A 21,974-nucleotide genomic window follows, 5' to 3' on the forward strand; every position below is an offset into this window, starting at 1 on the left:
TTGCGTTTCCAAAGTCCGTAGCTTCTGACGACACTCCAGTACACGCGCCTGCAGCAGCTTCCGCTCGGCCTGTCGAATAATCTGGTGGCCCCATGACGTGGGGACCGGTCTTCCTAGCCGCAGACTCCTTGGCGTTAAGCCCTCCCGTTTGCACGTGAGGTTGAAGTCCAGGTGCGTCTTGAACGCAGCTACCTTTGAGGTCCCCGACACGAATCGACGCATCTTCGTAACGACGTCTTGTCCATATATACTCCGGTAGTTAACATAATCAATAGTTCGACGAAAATACGTCTGGTCAGGCATTGAGTTAAAGGAAAAAGAATACGGTCACTGACCAAGTCAAGAAATTTTAGACGTTTCGGAACCTCGTACGGGTTCCTTGATCACTGAGCGGGACAGGAAGCGCCGCCACTTATATACGCAACACATGACGTAACGAGCGTGCGTAGATTGGTGGCATATTTCCTTGCATCCGGTTCATGGTAGCTGGTGTCGACTGGATGATTAGAGATTCCAGTAGGCGCCGAGATGACACGTTCCTTTCCTTCGCGACGATAGTGGCGTGGTCCCAGTTAATCGCGTGACCATGTTCTTGCACATGCTGTGCAATGGCGTTAGTCGCGTGATTATTATTTCTTACGTCACGTTTGTGGTCACTGAGCCGTCTTGTAAACTTTCCCGTCTCACCAATGTACACCTGGGGGCAGTCAGCACATGGTATCTGGTATATCACGCCTGGATACTCTTCAATCTGCAGTCTATCTTTCACGTTCACGAGCTGGTTACGGAGCTTGCTGGTCGGGATGTGGGCAATGCGCAGGTCGTATTTTGAAAATACGCGCGATAGTGCCTCGCTGATTCCCCGCACGTAAGGAATGGCTGCACGCGCCTGGAACGTCTTGTCGGTCTGTGTTTCCGGCTTCAATATCCGCTTTTCAATTTTGCAGATAAAGCGACTAGGATAGCCATTGCAAGTCAGCTCCCGGTGGACCGTTTTCAGTTCGTTCTTTAATGAGTTGTCATCTGAGCAGATGCGTACGGCACGTGTTATTAACGCACCTGGACTTCAACCTCACGTGCAAACGGGAGGGCTTAACGCCAAGGAGTCTGCGGCTAGGAAGACCGGTCCCCACGTCATGGGGCCACCAGATTATTCGACAGGCCGAGCGGAAGCTGCTGCAGGCGCGTGTACTGGAGTGTCGTCAGAAGCTACGGACTTTGGAAACGCAAACGTTTTTTGCTCGTCGACAACTGGAGCATCTGATGCCGGAAGGCTTTCCAGAGGTGCAGTTGCACGCGAACTTCACCGCTACTATGAGAGAGCGTCGTCACAGAACGTCGCAAGAGAGGAAACTGCAGGCACTCCGACCTGACGTGTCCCAAGGCGCACAAAACGTCATCAACCTATCCTCGTATACGCCGACGGAGAAGGAGGCTGAAGTGCTGTCCCGCGGTTTGAATTTCAACACGGAAACATCACCGAGGCCAAGCGAGGTGGTGTGCGCAGTCGAAAGAGCGGTAAGTCAACTCCCCTCTGTCGTTCGAGAAGAGGCACGCACCCGTGCTATTGGAGTGCTCTCCGGTTTGCGGAACCACAGTGCAAGAATGCAGACGTCGGTAGCAGAGAAGCAAGCCATTCGCAGCCTGCGGAGGAACAGTAGCATCGCCATCCTTCCTTCCGACAAAGGAAACGCTACAGTCTTGCTTGACAGGAGCGAGTACAAAAACAAGCTGTCGGCCCTTCTCGAGGACCGTCAGACTTATACTCCTCTAGCCTATGACCCAACCAGCAGACTACAAACCAAGCTGCAAAAACTGCTCGCCAGACTGTTCAACTTGGTCCCTCCACACCAAAAGAGTCTTTATTACCGGCTGCTCTGCACGAACGGCTCAGCTCCTGCAATTTACGGCCTGCCCAAAGTCCACAAGCCTGGCGTACCACTTCGACCTATTGTCGACTTCACCAGGTCGCCGCTCTATCGGCTCTCAGGCTATCTTCAGCAGGTGTTGAGTCCTCTAGCCGGTAAAACCCCGACGCACGTCGGAAATTCGTCCACGTTTGTTTCCAAGCTGCATGGTATCTCGCTGAGTGAAGATGACATCTTGGTTTCCTTCGACGTCACGTCACTTTTCACTAGCGTACCAGTGGACTTGGCAGTAGATACGTGCGAGACAGCCCTACAAGCTGACACTGGTCTCCCTGGCCGCACACCCTTCGACGTCCCCGAACTTTGCGAGCTTCTGAGATTTTGCCTTGGCAACACGTACTTTTCTTACGGCGGCAGCTTCTACCAGCAGACACGGGGCACGGCAATGGGAGCGTCAATATCCGTTACAACGGCCAATTTAGTAATGGAAGCCTTGGAAGAAAAGGTACTGTCCACCTTCAATCCTGCACCGAAAGTCTACTACCGGTACGTGGACGACTGCTTCTGTATTTTGAAGAAGCAAGACGTCTCACGCTTCTTGGACAGCCTAAATGCCCAGAATGCGCATATACAGTTCACCCTGGAACTTGAGAAAGACGGCGCATTACCTTTCTTGGATGTACTGGTCCGCAGGGATGAGGGCGCCCTCACCTTCTCGGTCTATAGGAAGCCTACGCATACAGGTCGCTACCTCAATTTTATGTCTTGTCATCCGGCCGGCCACAAGACGTCAGTGGTATCATCTTCAATAACACGTGCCGTACGCATCTGCTCAGATGACAACTCATTAAAGAACGAACTGAAAACGGTCCACCGGGAGCTGACTTGCAATGGCTATCCTAGTCGCTTTATCTGCAAAATTGAAAAGCGGATATTGAAGCCGGAAACACAGACCGACAAGACGTTCCAGGCGCGTGCAGCCATTCCTTACGTGCGGGGAATCAGCGAGGCACTATCGCGCGTATTTTCAAAATACGACCTGCGCATTGCCCACATCCCGACCAGCAAGCTCCGTAACCAGCTCGTGAACGTGAAAGATAGACTGCAGATTGAAGAGTATCCAGGCGTGATATACCAGATACCATGTGCTGACTGCCCCCAGGTGTACATTGGTGAGACGGGAAAGTTTACAAGACGGCTCAGTGACCACAAACGTGACGTAAGAAATAATAATCACGCGACTAACGCCATTGCACAGCGTGTGCAAGAACATGGTCACGCGATTAACTGGGACCACGCCACTATCGTCGCGAAGGAAAGGAACGTGTCATCTCGGCGCCTACTGGAATCTCTAATCATCCAGTCGACACCAGCTACCATGAACCGGATGCAAGGAAATATGCCACCAATCTACGCACGCTCGTTACGTCATGTGTTGCGTATATAAGTGGCGGCGCTTCCTGTCCCGCTCAGTGATCAAGGAACCCGTACGAGGTTCCGAAACGTCTAAAATTTCTTGACTTGGTCAGTGACCGTATTCTTTTTCCTTTAACTCAATGCCTGACCAGACGTATTTTCGTCGAACTATTGATTATGTTTCCTTCTATATTTATAGCAAACATATACCACCCCCCGTCCCTGCCGATGGCCCCGCTAGAATCACTTCTGCGAAAGCTACACCATCTAGCAGGGAAACATCCCCTACTCATCGGTGGGGACTTCAACAGTCAGCATACTGACTGGGGATACACAACCACGACACATCGAGGTCGCAGGCTCTGGCTGCTCCTGCAGAACCTCCAACTCACTGTGCACAACACGTTTCAGACGCCTACGCGGATCGGCAACAGTGTCAGCATGGACACCAGTCCGGACCTGACGCTGAGCCGCTGTATCCGCGGCGTTACCTGGAACAGAACACAACATACACTGGGCAGTGATAATTACATTATACAAATCACTGTCCCATACAAACCACCCCGTCACGCAAATATGACACACGAACTCATTAACTGGGATGCCTTTCGCGCTGCACGCACCGCCCTCCCAGACACTCCCATCGCAGACATCGATGCATGGGTGCAATCACTCAAGCATGACGTTCACCACAACACACGACACATTGAAACTACAACCGAAACACCGACCCTTGACACACGCCTAGCCCACCTCTGGGAGGCTTATCACAGCATCCTGGAACGCTGGAAAGGCAACAAACACAACAGAACGCTTAAAAAGCGGCTGGCCGCGCTGCAGACACAAATCCAACAGCACTCTGAGGAGCTCTGTCGATCCAACTGGGGACAGATATGGGACGGCATCGCCGGAAACCTGTCCAGCAAACGTGCATGGCAACTCCTCCGACACCTCATTGACCCCACACGCACCAAATCAGCAGCACAGCACCACGTGACACGCCTCACACATGAACACATTGACGATCCCGACACCCTTCTAGACACACTTCAATCCATGTATACATCTCCAGGCGGCCCCATACCTCTACCGCACTACACAGGACAAGCAAATCCAACACTCGACACCGACATCACGGAGACGGAAGTCAGAGCGGCCCTCCTGACTTTCCGCGCCAACTCCGCACCTGGTGCAGACCAAATCACAAACTCCATGCTCCGTAATCTGGATGACCAATCGATCACCCACATTACGAAATACTTCAACCAGTGCTGGAGGGAGGGTAACCTCCCGCAGTCCTGGCGCCACGCGAAGGTAATATTTATACCAAAACCCAACAAACCACTCACCATTCAAAACCTTCGCCCGATTTCGCTAACCTCATGCCTCGGGAAGCTCCTCGAGCATGTTGTGTTAGCGAGACTCACAAGTCACATGGCGGACAACAATCTCTACCCGCATAGCATGGTGGGATTCCGCCCTCATCTATCCGCACAGGATGCCATGCTGCAACTCACACACGACCTTTTTGACCCGCTTCTTCCAGGTCACACCAAGGCAGTCTTAGCTTTGGATCTCTCCAAAGCTTTTGATCGCATTGAACATCAGGCGATCATGACTGCTCTATCCCCATTGAATGTGGGTGTGCGCACGTATGCCTACATTCAAGCATTCCTGACTGACCGCACGGCTGAGATACACTTCGGGCCTCTGTCTTCCACCTCCTACACACTTCAGAGTACCGGCACCCCTCAAGGGTCCGTCCTTTCCCCCTTTCTCTTTAACATAACCCTCATACCCCTCGCCCGGAAATTGGCAACTATTCCCCACCTCAAGCACACTCTTTATGCCGACGATATCACCCTGTGGACCACCCACGGCAGTGACGGCGACATAGAGAACACTTTACAGGAAGCAGCCACCCTCACCCAAAATTACGCACGGACCATCGGACTGTCTTGCTCCCCAGAGAAGTCCGAACTGCTCCTCATCCGGCCTAAGAACCACCGCTGTCCCCGCTCCCCCATTGCCATTGAATTGAATGATTACCCGGTACCTGAGGTTGGCACCCTCCGTGTATTGGGCTTGCACATCCAGAGCGATGGCAAAAAACCACTACCCTCAAGAAACTCAAGCAGGTTGCAGGCGCGATATCGCACCTCATCCGCAGGGTTTCGGGACATCATAGAGGCATGAAGGAGCGCGACCTATGTCGCCTCATTCATGCCTTTGTCCTCAGCCGTGTACTGTACACTACCCCATACTTACAACTATCCAAACATGACATAAACGCTTTGGATGCTTTGATTCGCAAGGCATTCAAGGTAGCACTTCATCTTCCCCTCAACACACCCACAGACAGATTACTAGGCCTGGGCCTCCACAACATGATCGGGGAACTGGTGGAGGCCCACCGACAGGCCCAATACATCAGGCTCACAAAAACTTCCACAGGTCGGTATATCCTGGACTCCCTGGGAATCAAAATACCGGCCAACGACCCAACCCTTCTCGCCATCCCACGATCCCTTCACCGAGAGCTTTTCATCAGGCCGCTCCCGAGGAATATGCACCCGTCCCACCATGAGCAGCGCCGCAGAGCCCGTGCGAAGGCACTCCATCGAGCGTACGGCCCCCAGCCGGACGCCGTATGGGTGGACGCTGCCTGCACGGGTGATGAAGCGACAGCAGCTGCGGTGGACTCCTCTTCATCCACCCTCCTCACACTACATCTCCCTCCAGATACGTCCCCAGAGGCTGCAGAGGAAGCCGCCATTGCACTTGCTATAACCCGCACGGAAGCCCGGTATATTTTAACTGACTCTAAAACTGCGATTCTAAATTTTGCTCGAGGCCGAGTTCATGTCCCTGCTTTTGGCATACTGGACTCGCCCGATGCACCCCCGCCCCGTCAAGTGGAGCTGATATGGGTGCCTGCGCACTCCGGGAATCCCGGAAACGAGGCCGCCAACCTTTTAGCCCGAGGTTCTTTAAACCGGGCTCAGGTGGCCTCGGATCGGGGATTCACGAAGGATCGCATGCACTCATTCAGTGAGCTGACCCAGGCATACAGAGCCTCTCGCCAGCTCTACCCCCCGCCCCACCCCTCCCTAGATAACAGACACGCAACACTCTGGCGCAGATTACAAACACATACTCTCCCCTCGCCCCTTACCCTAACCCACTATCATCCCTCCTTCCCCACTCCTGCTTGCGCCCTATGCCCAGAACCCTTCGCTTCTTCCCTCCACATCCTTTCCCTCTGCCCGGCGGACCCTCCCCCGCGGGACCTAGAGAACCTCAAGACCTGGGAGGACTGGGAGACCCTGCTGCATTCGGAGGACCCGGCCGTGCAGACCATCGCCACCGGCCGTGCTGCCAGTGTTATGGACCTCAGGAACATAATCACTTGAGTGCAGTGGGGTCGTGCGGGGACCCTGGGGCCTTCCCCGAATTCCTTTGTAAATAAAGTTTTCTCTCTCTCTCTCTCTCCATCAGACCCCAGAGAAATAAGTAGGTTGTCTCGACGCATGGTTCCCATTGGAAGCGCCATACTAAGGTACCGAATATTCTGTGCATTCCCTGCACTTTCTTCCTCGCGCAGTGGATAGGAGAACCTGCAGCACATAGGCAAGTTTTGCGAATAAAATGTTGCATGCTTGAGCCCAAGCAAACAAACACTGACATATCCCTACCCATCCAAGCCTGGGTTTGTCGCCTCAATGACATTATCTGTGAAGGCAACCACCGCAGCCGAGCACGCCTCGTGTTAAACTTCCATTAGCGGCGCGGACACAGATGAGTTGTTGTTGTCCTCAAGATAATGACTCGTACCTACTGAGGGGGATTGACCAAGACACAGACCGCGACTGGCAGTTGCTCAAAACATTAAAAATCAGGTAAAATTATTAAAGAAAAATTCTAAAGGTAATAATAGAAACAGCACTAACAACATTACTACTAATAATAAAGAGAATTTTCAGGCGTCATCGTCGTCGTTGTCGTTCGTGCAACTCTGCTTTCGCACGTTAATAAAATTTAGGTACAAATTCTTTCCATTTTTTATTTGACACACAGATTCCAATATGGTTTTTTGCAGGCAGGACAAGTGGTAGAAGAAAACTCTGAACGCATAAAAAGGGCGCTGTAGTATCACCTAGATTCACCGAGTAAATTTGAAATATAGGTTCTGAAAAGCTTTCAACTCCGTCACGGCAAGAAGAATTTCCATTTCAACGCGCAAAGACAGATAATTTCGACGAAGCGTATCTCATATAGCTACGCAGCTTGCGAAGAACATTAGGTTTTATGCGACCGTTTATCAACATGCCCTAAATATTTGTCTCATGCGGGCCTTTCTACAAGTTTTTGGGGGGAAATAGGTTCAGAGCTATGCTCCAGCTCTGAAATAAGCGAGCTGTAAAGTGAAAGGTGTGAGCGTACAATTTTAAAAGTGCACCATCTTTGTGTTACTCGCCTAAGACTGCTTGAGGCCTAATATCCAAGGTATAAAAAACCTTGGAACAGCTCATTAGAGCCAGGAGCATCGACGACTTATATTTAGTGTTACCGCAGGCGGGGCAGCACTTATTTGTGATATAGAAGGTCTCCTCTTCCTGGCGTAATAAGCCCAGTGCATGCCTTTGCAAGAGCGCTGAACTACAACAAAACAGACACGCAAAGGCAGCTGTCGTTTCTGCACGGATGGAGCGCAGTTAAAGCAACGCTGCTCTGTGGAGAGACTAAGTTTAGGCGCCTCCCTTCATCAGTGTGGCATGGCGGTGAGGGGTCTATAAATCACACATAGAAAAGTAGAATAAAAACATAACGAATCATAGCAGAGCGTCTCCCCCAAATATCATACGACCCTGTGTCTGTGTATGGAACCTTTAATGATCGCCTCGCCTGCTCCGCGTTCTAAATATACCCATTTTACCGCGTACGCACATCAGCATCGCTCGTGTCGATATGGCTTTTCTTTTTCTTGCTTTCCTTCAATGCGCCAGAATGAGAAGCCTTGCCGACACAACGGATGTTTTGTTTGCCTTAATATAAATGCACCTCAAATAATCGTAAGTTATTGTCAAGAATGAGTCACCACTGCGTCAAGTAGCTCGTACGTTTTTTTGAGAAGGGAATGGAAGCTTTCGCTTCTTTGGAAACGAAGAGTCGCACACAGAGGCTGTTTCTATCTAGCATGCTGGCTGGCGAAGAATTCAGTTGAATGCTGAACATAAAAGTAATAAAGTAATAAATTATTTTCTTTAATTGCAAAGTGCAAATGAAAACGGATTTTCATCTTCAGTTTCCTCTTTTACGCCGTAAATTTTATTGTTTTGAAAGGTTTCCTTTTCACTCCGAGTCCCTTTTCTGCCTCCGCCGTAAAAAAAGTCTCTATGTGGACCAGAATGAATAACAGAACAATGCAGCCAAAGGAGAGACGTAAGAAGGACATAAACCGGACTGAGTGTTCTGTTCAGTTAGCTTCCACCGTTATGCATTCTAGTTCGAACCACCAGCGAGCCAGCCTTTCGTTGTTACATATGCTCTACCAGGAAACATAGCACTTTCCTCTTCGGGGAGCGCTCCATAGGAGCGCGTCATTTTCTGCCTGTGCCTCAGTTATCTCAGAGTGATCAAGTGTTAAGAGCATCTGCTGATAAATTATTTCCACTGCCAATGGGAACCGGTTAGCAATCTGCTGTGGCGCATACCAGATAACTATTGCTGTACTAGAGCTTCAGTGTGTATCGCTCATTCAGACAAAAGAATTCGGGATAAGACCTACAGCCCTAGCCATTATCTGGATTGGGCGTCTAAATGCACTTTACTGAAGCTTGACACCAATCACGTAAATTTACTGAGAGTACAAAGCGAACAGGTCATTCGAAGAAAGGCGCGTCAGTCAGCTTGCTTCTACGCGCAGTAACCTTATTAGAACAGATCGGCGCATGCGCGCTGGCACAAGTGCAGATAGAAGTGCTTCTTAAACAAAAAAGATGTTATGCATGAGTCTGTGCAAACCGGCAGACAACTTATTCGGTCCATTTTGCAAACACAGAGCATAGTCGCCATTAAAACTGGCACAAGAAAGAAAGCGTGGCTTATGGCTTCAGCGGTGCCTCCTTCGAAGCGTCGACAACATATTGGAGCACCTACAGTAACGATGCCCACTTTAATCATAGCAAGGATAAGCACAACTAGGTTCAATAATGAGAAGATCACTGATGATGACGAAACCCAATTTCCCGTAGCACTGACATATTTTTTTTGCTATTTCTCGCTTAGGTATGTAATCCCAAAAACATGATCCAGTAACGCCATAGTCACTGAGCGTGACGCTGTTAGTTTACTGCCCTACTTCACGCGGAAGGTAAAGTCGACGTGTGGTGGAGCGCTGACAGGGTAATCGAGTGAGAAAACCCGCCTGGGGGAAACGACGGAGAACATCAGCAGAGACGACAGAAGGGCACACTCACCTATGCTGTCGATGGCCGGCGAGATGGTGAGGGTGACCGCGATGAGCACCACACTCATGAGCAGAATGAAGCACGCCACAGAACTGATCACGAATATGATAATCCGGCGTCGCGGCGAGTCAAGTTCCTCGTCCGGCTTGCTCTGCTGGCCCGTCTCCTCGTCGGTCACGAGAAGGGCTGGGACTTTGGAAGCCCTGCGGCTGGCGGAGTCGGCGTCGGGCGGAAGGAGCGAACTGCCTTTGCGGTAGTGTGTTTCGGGTCCGGTAAGTGAAGACTCGCGACGGTGCGGGTGATGCGAGTGGTGGTGCCGGTGTCTGTCTTCCGAGCACCGGCGATCGTCGTCTGCGACGCTGCGTGAAGAGCGTCGGCTGCTGTGTCCGCCAGTGTCGTCAGTCGCCCGCGATGAGCGGCGACTGGTGTCGCACTTAGACGACCTGTGTGAGCAACGCAAGTTTCTTGTGAGACCTCAAGGAAATACAATCCTCTGGTTTGCAGCTTCGTATAGAACAGTGGTTCTTTTTTTGGTAGGCTAAGCCTTTGTTCTCGAACGACAATACATCTTATTTTTACTGCCTGCTCAATTCTAGTTAATTTCATTTTATACCTCTTTAAGTTACAACAGTGTTGCAGAAGTGATAGCATAAGCACAGAGTTGGCAAAAAGACATCAGGCCAAAAAATCTGTTTTTACCCAACAGCGGAAAATTTATGGCGCTTGTGAATAGAATGGGTTCCTAACGGGTTAGCACAGCAGCGGTTACCAGCCTTCAGAGGTTTTGAATCTCCAGAGATGCCCTAAATGACGCACTTTAGGCATCAAAAGTAGACCGGATGACCAGAGAACTTTTCACACGTATGTAGTATTTTTTAGGTCCTTATGAAGTCCAAACGACAAAACGAGAAGTTCCGCACAAAGTCATGAACACCAGTATGTTCTATGCATCCAAATTAACACGTTAAAAAGTTGGTAGGAAAAGAAGCTCGGTAAAGGGCACAGTTTGTTTCCATGGTTTTCATGACCGCCGATGTGCGGGCTGCGCAAAATGACTCCCTAGTTTATAGAGGTGGGTGTTTCGATCGGTTCATGTGACTGTATTGGCTGCGAACAAACCTTAAAAGCTTATTGTGTTGGAAAAAAAAACGTATTGAACCATAAGGCGCAACTGGAAGCGCATTATAGGCAAGCAATAGTTGTGATTCCGTCAACGAGATGTTTCTGAACAGCTGCTTTAGTAGAGTCGGCCTCAACTGCGGGCGATACCCAAACGAATCAGGGCCGTAATAGAGACTTAATAAGTGTCTATTATTTCGAAGTAATCGACAATTATTCATTCTCTTTTTCTGCCGACAAAAGCAAGATATTCTTGTTTTTTTTTAATTTTCAGTTGGGATCTACCCCTACTACGTAGAACGTGTCTTAGTAAGAGCGGATGGTTTTGGTATTCGAAAGAATTGAATGGGTCATACTGTTGCCCAAAGATCCACTGTAGCTGTCAGTCAAAGGAATGACGGGTGTCCATCGAGATATGTGAGAGTTACTGCGTCATTTCCTTTCCTTAAATACAATTTTCATTTTCTTCATTGCGGCACCTCTTTCTCTTTATTCTTTTACTCTCGCTTCCTCCATTTATTACGGTGCTCTTCGGACGTCCATCGAGATGAAAGAGAATTATTGCGCCATTTCATTTCCTCCACAGTGCGTTGCGTTCAAGGGAGTTTCCAACGGGCCAGGCATCGCGCCTTTAGGAGTTGGCAGCAAACGAGGCAGCAGACGAAGCCGCCCTCGCGCTCTCTCACCGGGCTGTTTTCTGCTCCCCACCCGATCAGGAACCCAATTTTAATCCCGTCTATACCATCAAAGATGTTACAACCGATTATCAAGATAGTCATCACCTTCTACCCTCGCGCATGTAAAGGCCTCAAGGCGGATGAGCGGCTCTTTCTCCCCCTTCTCACCAATACATTGCTCTGCCCAGCAGCACTAAAACATTGTGACCCCTCTTTTATAACGAGGCCGCCGCGGTGGCTCAGTGGTTATGGTGCTCGGCTGCTGCGGTTGAATTTCTTTGGAGGAGAAATTCTAGAGGCCCGTGTACTGTGCGATGTCAGTGCACGTTAAAGAACCCCAGGTGGTCGAAATTTCCGGTGCCCTCCACTACGGCGTCTCTCATAGCCTTAGTCGCATTGGGACGTTCAACCCCATAAACCAAACAAACCAATCTTTTATGACGGCAGCTGCCCGCACTGCACAGTGGTGTCTTCTGACACCTATCACATGGTGTGGGCCAGCCCCTCCAACCCGGCCATTCCCCCCATCCCCAACCCAACCCGGGAGGACTTGGAGGCGACCCTGCTCGGATGCCACGACTTACAGGCCCAGCAAGCCTTAGTTGGGCGTGTCCGGGCGGTGGCCACCGCCACTGGGGTCCCATACTAGGGACCTTCACCTAGTGCTTGTAAGGATCGGTCCCTTACGGGCTGATCCAAGCACATCTCCTGTCCCTTCTCAATAAATGTTTTCACCACCACCACCGCCGAACGGGCGATGGCGTTCCGTGGTCTCCCTGGCAGCGCTGCAATACGCTTTCGCGTTTCATTCCTAAAAGCGAATCTGAAGCATCATTTATTAACAATTATTTATTACTCAGTAATTAGTCATTAACAAGTAATTAGTCAATAAATAAAAGTTATTAATTAAACAACAATTAGTCATTAATTAAGTGTGATGTAATCCAGTGGTGACGTCACCAGTGCCACAGAGGCAGTGAAAGTGGTGCCGAAAACGCTTTCGCCTCTCCGCACTTTAGACAGTCAAAGTGCACCCTGAATTTTTTGTGACTCGTGCTAGCCGTGATGCCAGTGCTCTGCAATGGCTTTACATAACGGCTTGTACGCAACAGGGCCAAAGCTGAAATAGTAGATAAGGTTTGTCAGGCTCTGTCTGAAAGAGGGGAGACATGAAGGCCCTAACACATAAAGGTTAAGTTGACTGACATAAGCTTCACGCAAAAACGGTTTTTGCGCTCGTCTTGAGCCGTTGCACAGTTCCCTGACAGGCCGTCGCTAAGCCGACTACAGTGCAGTTTATGGTGCCTTCTAATGCTGCTGCTAGGTAAGCACGCGTTTGGCCGCAAAACAGAGTGGCACGACAGCTCACTGTCAGGTATTCACACGTTCTAGATGCTTCCAGGCTATCAGCAATTCTTCAAAACTTAGTTCGATCGTTTCTGCCCAAATAAAATACGTTGTTCAAGCACATATCCTGAAAAGGTGGAGGAGCGGGCTAGTTGGTAGTTCATCTTGGGGGAAACACAGCACACTCCTAAGCCAAGGACGAAGAAAGACAAGACGATACAGCGCTGTATTGACGCACATATCGGCTGGCTTTGAAAGTTCAAAAGACTGTGGCTGCCGCTCTTTGGTAAAGCATGCCATTTTTACCGCTAGTGTTTGAAACAGTGACGTAATTTCTGACAACAGTTGCCATGCCATACTGGCTTTCCCGCTGGCAAGTTTTGGCGGGTTTTCACCAGCGGGTGCTGAGCGCACTGCTTCACTCCCTGCACTAGAGTGCCTCCCCAAAGGCGTCTAGAAATACGGCTCGCGTTTCTCTTTTGGTGGCAAATTGGTTCCTTCTTAAGAGAGTTTTTGTCGTTACAAAAGGACACCTAACGCAACACATGCTGCAGTTAGGGACTGCGCGCAGCTAAGCTCGTTTAAACGGACGATCAACCACTTCTAAACAAAAAGTTTGGAATTTACTTATACACGTTGAGGCTCTTGTTCGTTCATCTAAGCTTAAAATTGGTCCTAAATATCCAAGGATCACTTTATAATATTAAGAATGCTTTTCGGGCATAGGTGGAATACCCTAACTGTCTGAAGCTTTGTGCCGCAACATTTCCTCTTTGTATAAACGGCTAAAACCGATAGGCACCACGAAGATATGGAGCCCGCGCGGCGTTCCTTGGTGAGATTTGGCGAGACTGAAGAGGCCGCTGGTAAAGATGATGCGCAAGTGTAATCGCTACCATCTCTGACGTTAACGACGTCTGTCGCCTACTATTGCTGCTCCTCAGTGCCAAGAAGTATGTACTACAAAGTGTCGAAGCCCAAAGTACGTCGTAGCTATATTCGGCGATTGCATCATTCTTTGCAGCGTTGGCTCAAAAAAAAAAAACATGACATATTTGACCACAAGCTTCATAAATTATAACACGTCATAGGTCTTCAAATTAAAAAAAAAAGAGGCGTTCAGTTTTTCTTTAGATTGAGGAGCGCACACTACAGAAGCAGGGGACGCAACTCAGCGAAATTATGCTGTGGAGCCGAGAAAAGATTAATCTGCTGCTGCTTTCCAGCGACGAAGAAAGGGACCGAGCATTATGCTGAGCGGCCCGCTACTTCATATGAAGGGGCGCACTCTGCTCCAGATTGTGAGCACAAACACTTTCCGGTCTGTGAAGCCGCTGGCGCCAAATTTCATACTGCTCAAGCAGAGCAACCGCGTCTCATTACATGATAGCCTATCAGCTTTTTTTTGCTAGTGCCTGCATTTATCAAACCATTTACCCGCAATAAATATACCATCCAAAACAACTCCATGTTCTCTATTTAACAGCCTTAGTTTACACACACACACCCGCGCGCACGCACACGCGCACACACACACGCGCGCACACACACGCAGACGCACGCACATGGACGCACGCACGCACACAATGAGTAATTAATCTACTCCACCTTGGGGGATTCCCCTATACACTAGACCAACACACACACGCACGCATACGCACGCACGCACACACGCATTATTGTATGAATTCAGCTCGTCCCCAGTCGGGCTACACTCCCTCTAAGTGTTTAGTTTATTGGGGTTTAACGTCCCAAAGCGACCCACGCTATGAGGGACGCCGTAGTGAAGGGCTGCGGAAGTTTCGACCACCTGAGGTTCTTTAACGTGCGCTGACATCGCACAGCACGCGGGCCTGTAGAATTTCGCCTCCATAGAAATTCGACCACCGCGGCCAGGATCGAACCCACGTCTTTCGGGTCAGCAGCCGAGCGCCATAACGACTGAGCCACCGCGGCGGCCCTCCCTGTAAGTGCGTCAGTGGTGCATCTTTGAAAGTAAAAGCGCACCGAAACCAGCAGGCCCAGAATTCCGTTGCCTGCAATCCACACACACGTAATACAGACTTCACCACACTGACTTATAGATACGCTGGACATAAACTCAAGCACGCACACCCACCTGCGGCTTCCGTCGTCTGCTCGGGACGAGCGACGGCTGTGCGGGCACCCCTCGCTGTCCCGTGACGAGCGGCGGCTCAGGCTGCTGGCGCTGGAGCGACGCGAAGACGACGGCGTCACACTGGCCGACTCTCCCGGCACCGCCACTGTCAGGCTGGAGCCGTGGGTATTAGGGAGCGGGCTGCGACTTGCACGGCGACGGCGGTCGGCCGGGGACGCACCCCTGACGTCCGGGCAGGAGCGCTTGCGGTCCCGGTGCCGGCGATGGTGGTGGTGGTGGCCGGGACTGGAGCAGTCCTGCATCGAGTGGCGTCGCGGCTCGCCCGTGCCCGGGAGGTTCAGGAACTGGTTGGAAGCCGGGGTAAGCGTCTCGGCCGAAGAGGCCCCTCGGTTCAACGGCAAGTCCGGTACTCGAAGGAGGAGGCCCGACTCGATTGCAGGGTCTATGCTGATAAGCGGGGCATGGTTGTTGCTGTCGCTGGTGGTGTGCCTTCTCACGTCGCCATTGCTTCCACCGTCGCTGTTCAGAACGCCGTTCTTGATGACCGCCATGTCGGTTTGTAATCTCACGTCGGTATTCATTATGTAAAATGACAGACTTGGTCCTTTCAGTGAGCGATTGCAGAAGGAAGGTCAACGGCGACCGCCTTGTATATTAGCTCAGCCCCAAAGCTTCTCTTGAAAGGTTGATAGTTTATTTTCAGTGGTGCTGGCCATAGAATCAGGTTCCGACTGTCAACTCCAGCGAGGCGGCTTCACTGAACCGGCACGCCACTGCTCGGACGCGAAAATTCGAAGCCAAGTGATGGGATGAACAAGAGTGGCATGGTAGTTCTGCTCCGATGTTCAGGTTAATCCTTGTCCTTCCAAAGGAACCAACAAACACTCCCCGTCCAGACCGTCAAGTGCCAGTACCTGCAACCGGAGTTGCTGGGGCCGATAAAAGAGAACCTATATCGCTGTGCGTTTTAGTGAATAAATGACAAAGCATTCGAAATTTCCTTCTCATCGCTATAAAGGATCTCGTGAAGCTCAGATGTTTAAATTCTCGAAATGAAAGTGTAGTGTTAAATTACTGCTTGAGCGCTGTCTACTCGTAGACTCGAAGAAACGTGGAACTAGTTGCTGAATGGGTCTCTACATAACACATCCCGGATTCTTTGAAAGAAGAAAATATCGCTCTGCCGTTAGTAAAGAATTGTCTGCAGCGATAAATTAGAAATGAAGTCATAGAGCCAAGTTCTTACAAAAGCGAAGTGCGAACTAATGGTAAGTACATAATGCTTCTTCAAATTCTAATTTATTGACACGCAGTTTCTTCCTCCACTCGCCCAATTTTAGAAGGGGCAAGGCGGTTAATCTGTGGAATAATTCGGAAGCATGCTCTTTAAAACACGCTCATGAAGCACGAACCCGAGTTCTGTAGTCGTTGAACAACGTAAGTTTGTGAAATTCTTATAAGCTGTTCTCTAATAGCCCATTATAGTTGCTAGTAGATTTTCCGTACAACGCTGGCGTGATATCCTGGCGCTGAAAGAAACGCACTGCGCGTGACATTCCTCGCCTACAGGAAATGTGCCGTGACATTTAAGTCGCAACGAACGCAGACGAGGCAGGAGAGGTTTCTGCGTCACACATGGCCCAAACCAACAATATTTTGAAAATAATTTGGGCGGTAATTAGCGAAAAAGAAGGACAAATCCAAAGACCTCGACTCACTCCCTCGTCGAGCACGGGTCACAAAATACACCACGCACTTTGTCTTGTAGGCCTCACGGCGACCCCCCCAAAAAAGAAAACAAAGCACACACGAAGCACGCGGCACCACGCACCCAAAGAGAGCTGTGAAGAGAGGCGCGACGTCGATTGAGCGAGCGAATCCTTTCCCCGGTCTGTGCTCGTTACGGCGTCAGCTCTGGGCCGGAGCCTTCTTCCTAACTCCAGGCCACGCGCACGCGCGCACACACTATTCGAAGCACGGCGCCGAACCCGGGGCTGCGACGCCGAGGCGGCTGGGACGACTGGCGAGTAGGGCCCAGTCGACCCGGGCTCGGCCCGCGCGCACAGGGAAGACAACGGGCGCGCCTTGAGCGCCGCCAAGCGGAAGCGACTGAGCGTTCGCTGCGGGAAATTCGAACGGGACGGGCGTATCGGGGCACCGTTGTTAACAGAAGGCGGCGAGTGTTTTTTCCGACTTACTCGTGGCGCCCCCTGCGATTATCAAGCTTTCTTCCATTTTCAGACACATATTCATAGATTTTTTTTAATCGATTCTATTTTTGAGTGTTAAGTAAAAATAATATAGGGAAGAGGAGAACGAAAAGACAACTGCGATTTACGTTGTTAAAAACACCAGAAATAGGGCTTACGAGTGGAGGCAGGATGACGCGCAATGTAGGATATAAATTTGATGATATATTTCTATTTATTTGAAATACTGCCAGTCTGTGGTTGAGACCTTAGCAGGTGGCTATTATATGTATAATACAGGGTAAAGGATAACATTTCTAAATATTTATTTGAAATACTGCCAGTCTCTGGTTCAGACCTTAGCAGAAGATATGAAGAGGGAAATGTTATTAAAAGTAAAATGTCCCCACAACGAAGAAAATATTAGAGAAATAAGTCTGCGCAACTTGGTGAGCCTACGAATTTGGTTGCTAAGGCCCTGATGTACAGGTTGAATTTGCGGCCCACTTGAATAGAATATGGAATGCTGATGAATGGACAATGCCGTGTCGTGGTCGATATTTTCGAATTAGGTTAATTAGGATGGGAAAAGACATATGTTCAACTGCATTCCTTTTCTATAGCAGATATTAAGATTATACCTGAGTTTTCAGATGTGCTGGTTACAGAATTCGTAAGAGAAAAGGATTAAAATAACCTGGAACATCCGATTTATTTTCACAGATTTCAATTTTTCTGGCTACCTATCAATAAAGAAAAAAAGAAATGATATTAGCAACCATGCAACATGGTCATTTGTATCAGAGATTCAGCAAATGTATCCCCAGGCAGTGTTTGTCATGACCGTGGACTGTTCCGTTTCACGACTTAGTATGCGCGTACGTCCAGTATTCTTGGACATCAATTTTGAATAACGCAATATTATAAAGCACCGCTATGAAAATATTGTTAGGTAATGGTATGTTCTTCGAATCTGTAGCAAATGCTTTCTTTTGTCCGTCGCTCGCACCATGAAGGGTGCCGCGACCTAACAGGTTTAGCAGTGTATGCTGACAATCTCGCGCCATACAGAACAGCCAGAAAGCAGTACCCAACACCACATAAATCCCTCAATAAGTTAGAAGACTACAAACCAACACACACCCAACGCCAGCTAAATTACACCAGTGGTACCCTACACTATACTCTCCGCAGTGCCCACACTGTGGAGAGGTAGCTAACCTCTACCATATGGTGTGGGCATGTCAGTTTAATCCCTTAGTGGACCCCATTCCCAACCCCTCGGAGGAGCAGTGGGAGGCTAATCGGCCCAGCGATGATCCTGACCGTCAGCACTGGCTGGTGGGGAAAGCCAGCGCAGCAGCAGCAGCCAGTGGACTGCCGGACTAGGCGGCCCACCCACATGTTCTGAGAATACTGAACAAATAAAGATGTTTTAATCAATCAATCAATCAATCAATCAATCAATCAATAAATCAATCAATCAATCAATCAATCAATCAATCAATCAATCAATCAATCAATCAATCAATCAAGCAATCAATCAATCAATCAATCAATCAATCAATCAATCAATCGCATCGAGTAGTCAGGATTGCCGTTAATATAAAACCAATGAGGAACGTCGTTGACGGCAGCGAAAACGTGTATATGAAAAGAATGCAAGCCTGGCGAACCGATATCTGCGGATATATTCATTGTTATAGTGGGATTTTACATTGCATGAAAAAACTGCATATATGACTGTTTCCCGCAGGAAAATGCGCTTGTCAAGAATTTCTATTTCTAGGTAGGACTTGCAGTATATATAAATAATGATAAAGGTTATGATATCTGTTTCTATTCGCGTCAGGTTGCCAGAAAAAGAAGCGCCTACGTTCTGCTCATAAAGGCACCATACAAACCACGAAAATTCGATGACCAAGGTACAGTGCATTTTTTGCGGGCAGAACATAACAACGGATTTTCTTTCATGGCCTTCCCTTTGCTTTTTTTTTTTCAGCGACATCGAGTTTTCTGCAAACGAAATAGCGTGGTTTCACGCCTGAAAGCAGTGTTCGGTTTTATGGGGTTCAACATGAAAGGAAACAACTAAGGCTATGAGGGATGCCATAACGGATGTCTCTGGATAGTTTATATATCTCCCGGGGTTCGTTAACGTGTACCGATAACACACAGTACACGGGGCACTAGCATTTCGATGGAGGTGAAATGCTACCGCCACGGGTGGGATCGAACCCGCGTCTTTCGTGTCAACAGCTGAGCCCCATAATAACTGGGCCAGCGCGGCGGCTAGAACGCGCAGTATTTAACTCCAGTTATGTGCGTTGTGTAAGCACTGTCCAATTTTACATCCAACTGCAAACCAAATTACAACCACGCACTGGTTCATTTTCTGAGCACTGTATCACCAAACTATATGTCAGGAACACAAATTATTTCTACTGCTTTACGTGAAATGCAAAAAGGTTGTCTTCCTTGTGAAGCAAAAATGAAAAGATTGCTCTAGTCGCCGTCACCACAGGAAGCAGCTTTCTTGCTGCTTAAAAAAGCAGACTTGAATATTGCCTGCTTTTGAAGAACTTCTTTGTGGGCGAGTTGATGCAGGGCTATAGTCATGAATAAGCCGCGCATATATAAAGTACGAATACAGGACAGACGATGAAGACGGAAAAAGTGCAACAGCTCGTTCTTAACTATTACCTGCTTTCTTCCTGAATAAGTAATAGCCGCAGTGTTGTATTTTATTAGTAAAGAATTCAGCTGCGTTGGATGGCACTGGTGTGGAATTTCTTTACCACGACATACAGTCGTGATACCTTATGTGTTCCTACGTAGGGATATGCATACGGAAGGCGTGAAGAAAGCAGCATCGGCAGTGACACTCCGGCACAGTAAGAACGGCTGCGCTGCGTCAGTTCCCGTTTTCAATTTCCTTCCGAGGAAGCCTGGTTTTTCGTCTAAAGACATTGAAATCACGAACCCACCCGTACTAATAAAAACACACGCAAGAAACTAGACATGTTTGCTCTTTTCTTCGCACACGTGCATGTTGTTCAAACCAAGGCGGACCAAATGCTTTTACTCTGAACCCGCGCAGAACAAAGGTGGCAGGCAGAGGGGCACGCCGATTCAGTCGGTGACTCCACGGAAGAGCGCAATTTCTTCAGGTTCTATTCTACAGCAGCGCCAGCGAGGGCAGCTGCCGGAGCAACGGCCGGGTGCAGGCTTGGAATTGTAGGTAAGTGAAGCAAACGGCCGTATCGAGTTTTTTCCAGAACAGTACGTCGACTGCAGTGGAGGGGGTTCGAGGTTACATTCGAGATACTCTTTTGGCTGAGCTGCTCACCTATTTGAATGAAAAGAATGCGAAATGCCTCTGCTTCGCTTATTTTGATTATTTCACTTCTAGGTTACAATTTTTAAGGCATTCGTATGAACCGCACGAGCGCATTAAATCTCTGTCTCGCTTGTGGGGAGATATTCTTGTCGAAAACAGAGTTAGTAACCGTCTCTTTGAAAACAAGTATGCACTCAGCGCTCGAAGCAACGACCAGTGAATATATTTTTGTCGCTCAGTAACTTATAAAGGCTGAAATGCTGTCGATGTTCTGAATGGCCGACAGTCTTGATTATGTTGGTCGGTGAGGAACGCCTGTAAGAATGAACCGGGTACTTGCGCTTTACTTGACCGACAACGAGAATTCAGGAGTCGCCAAGGATCCTAGCTATAATGTGGCCCGGCATTGAGCGCTAGTTGAAGAGTGGTGCGCTCTTTATTTTACAGGGCACACAGCTCGCAAAAAAAAGTTGATACTCAGGCGATGCTACCGGAGCGGCAGAAATTGCGAGCGCGGGCATGTCGCATGCCTGCTCTAGGGGCATGAGGATCCATAGTGCACGAAATTGAAGAGACACAGCACAAGCGCTAAACTTCCACTGAACGATCTTCATTTGGTGCGGCCAACTTTATGAGAGAGTTGAAATCTGGGTGAGTTGGTACATACTTAAGAAAAAACCAGCCAAAAGACGGGGACAAAGGAGAGACGAGGCTGGTTTTTTCTTAAGCAACTTTACAAAGATCACGGAACGTATAGGTACAGATGACTAACAATAATTATCTTGTCAAGTTCATGTGCATTGCATTGTTTTTTTCTCATTCCTTGACACATCATGAACTTGACAAGATAATCTTTGTTAGTCATCTATACCTGTACCTTACATGATCTTTATAAGTTTGTCCGCACCAAATAAAGATCGAAAGATCGTTCAGTGGAAGTTTAGCGCTTGTGTTGTGTCCCATCAATTTTGTGCGCTATGGATCCTCATGTTGACTACCCACTAGCCCGAACCGTCACCCTTCTATGCCCTAAGGGGCGAACTTGCCGAGATTTTATTTCGTCGTACGCCAGCGCATAGATGAACTTCTGCAATATCACAAACCTTCTTTCCAGTAAAAAGAGAAAAAAATATCTTCTACATCCTGCGAATACTTAAGGCTTCATACCACTCTCAAATCAACTCATTAGGGAGTCTCTTTTAAGAAAAAAAAGTAACGTGTTTCGTTTGGAGATTGAATTTTGCTTTTAGAACTGAAAAATCTCTCTCAGGTTACTTTCATTTAAAAAGCCTATGTGTCCTTCCAGGACACGAATAATTTACCAATGGCCCAAGGCAAACTATATTTTCTGTATTCTGCATTCTTTTTTCGCCGCACACAGGCGTAAACAACGTTGCATGGAAAGCCACTCGCATATTATTGTGTGATT

At 48.8% G+C, this 21,974-nt stretch overlaps 2 protein-coding genes across 2 annotated transcripts; one reads left to right on the forward strand and one right to left on the reverse strand.

Annotated features, from left to right (window-relative positions):
• Nucleotides 1-1,605: 1,605 nt before the first annotated feature.
• On the forward strand, nucleotides 1,606-6,914 carry LOC149339199 (uncharacterized). The gene is made up of 2 exons (XM_089550888.1): nucleotides 1,606-3,040; nucleotides 6,889-6,914. The coding sequence occupies exons 1-2, from the start codon at nucleotides 1,606-1,608 to the stop codon at nucleotides 6,912-6,914; spliced, it is 1,461 nt and encodes a 486-aa protein (XP_089407014.1).
• Nucleotides 6,915-9,641: 2,727 nt separating this feature from the next.
• LOC149339200 (uncharacterized) lies at nucleotides 9,642-15,980 on the reverse strand. Its single transcript, XM_089550889.1, has 2 exons — nucleotides 15,017-15,980; nucleotides 9,642-10,197 (listed from the first exon to the last, which is right to left on the reverse strand). Exons 1-2 carry the CDS (start codon nucleotides 15,595-15,597, stop codon nucleotides 9,642-9,644), a joined length of 1,137 nt encoding a protein of 378 aa, XP_089407015.1. The 5' UTR covers nucleotides 15,598-15,980.
• Nucleotides 15,981-21,974: the final 5,994 nt, after the last annotated feature.

Source organism: Amblyomma mixtum, chromosome 6 (genome assembly GCF_055824585.1).
Source record: "Amblyomma mixtum isolate Tamu chromosome 6, ASM5582458v1, whole genome shotgun sequence".
In the NCBI taxonomy this organism is placed as follows: domain Eukaryota; kingdom Metazoa; phylum Arthropoda; class Arachnida; order Ixodida; family Ixodidae; genus Amblyomma; species Amblyomma mixtum.

Bases quoted from the DNA above. Each gene is read 5' to 3' on its own strand.
- LOC149339200 (XM_089550889.1), bottom strand. From the start codon at position 15,597: ATGAATACCGACGTGAGATTACAAACCGACATGGCGGTCATCAAGAAC. The intron at 10,198-15,016 runs GTGGGTGTGCGT...TTGCTCACACAG, and splicing joins GCAGACGACGGAAGCCGCAG to GTCGTCTAAGTGCGACACCA.
- LOC149339199 (XM_089550888.1), top strand. From the start codon at position 1,606: ATGCAGACGTCGGTAGCAGAGAAGCAAGCCATTCGCAGCCTGCGGAGG. The intron at 3,041-6,888 runs GTGAGACGGGAA...TTCCTCGCGCAG, and splicing joins CTGCCCCCAGGTGTACATTG to TGGATAGGAGAACCTGCAGC.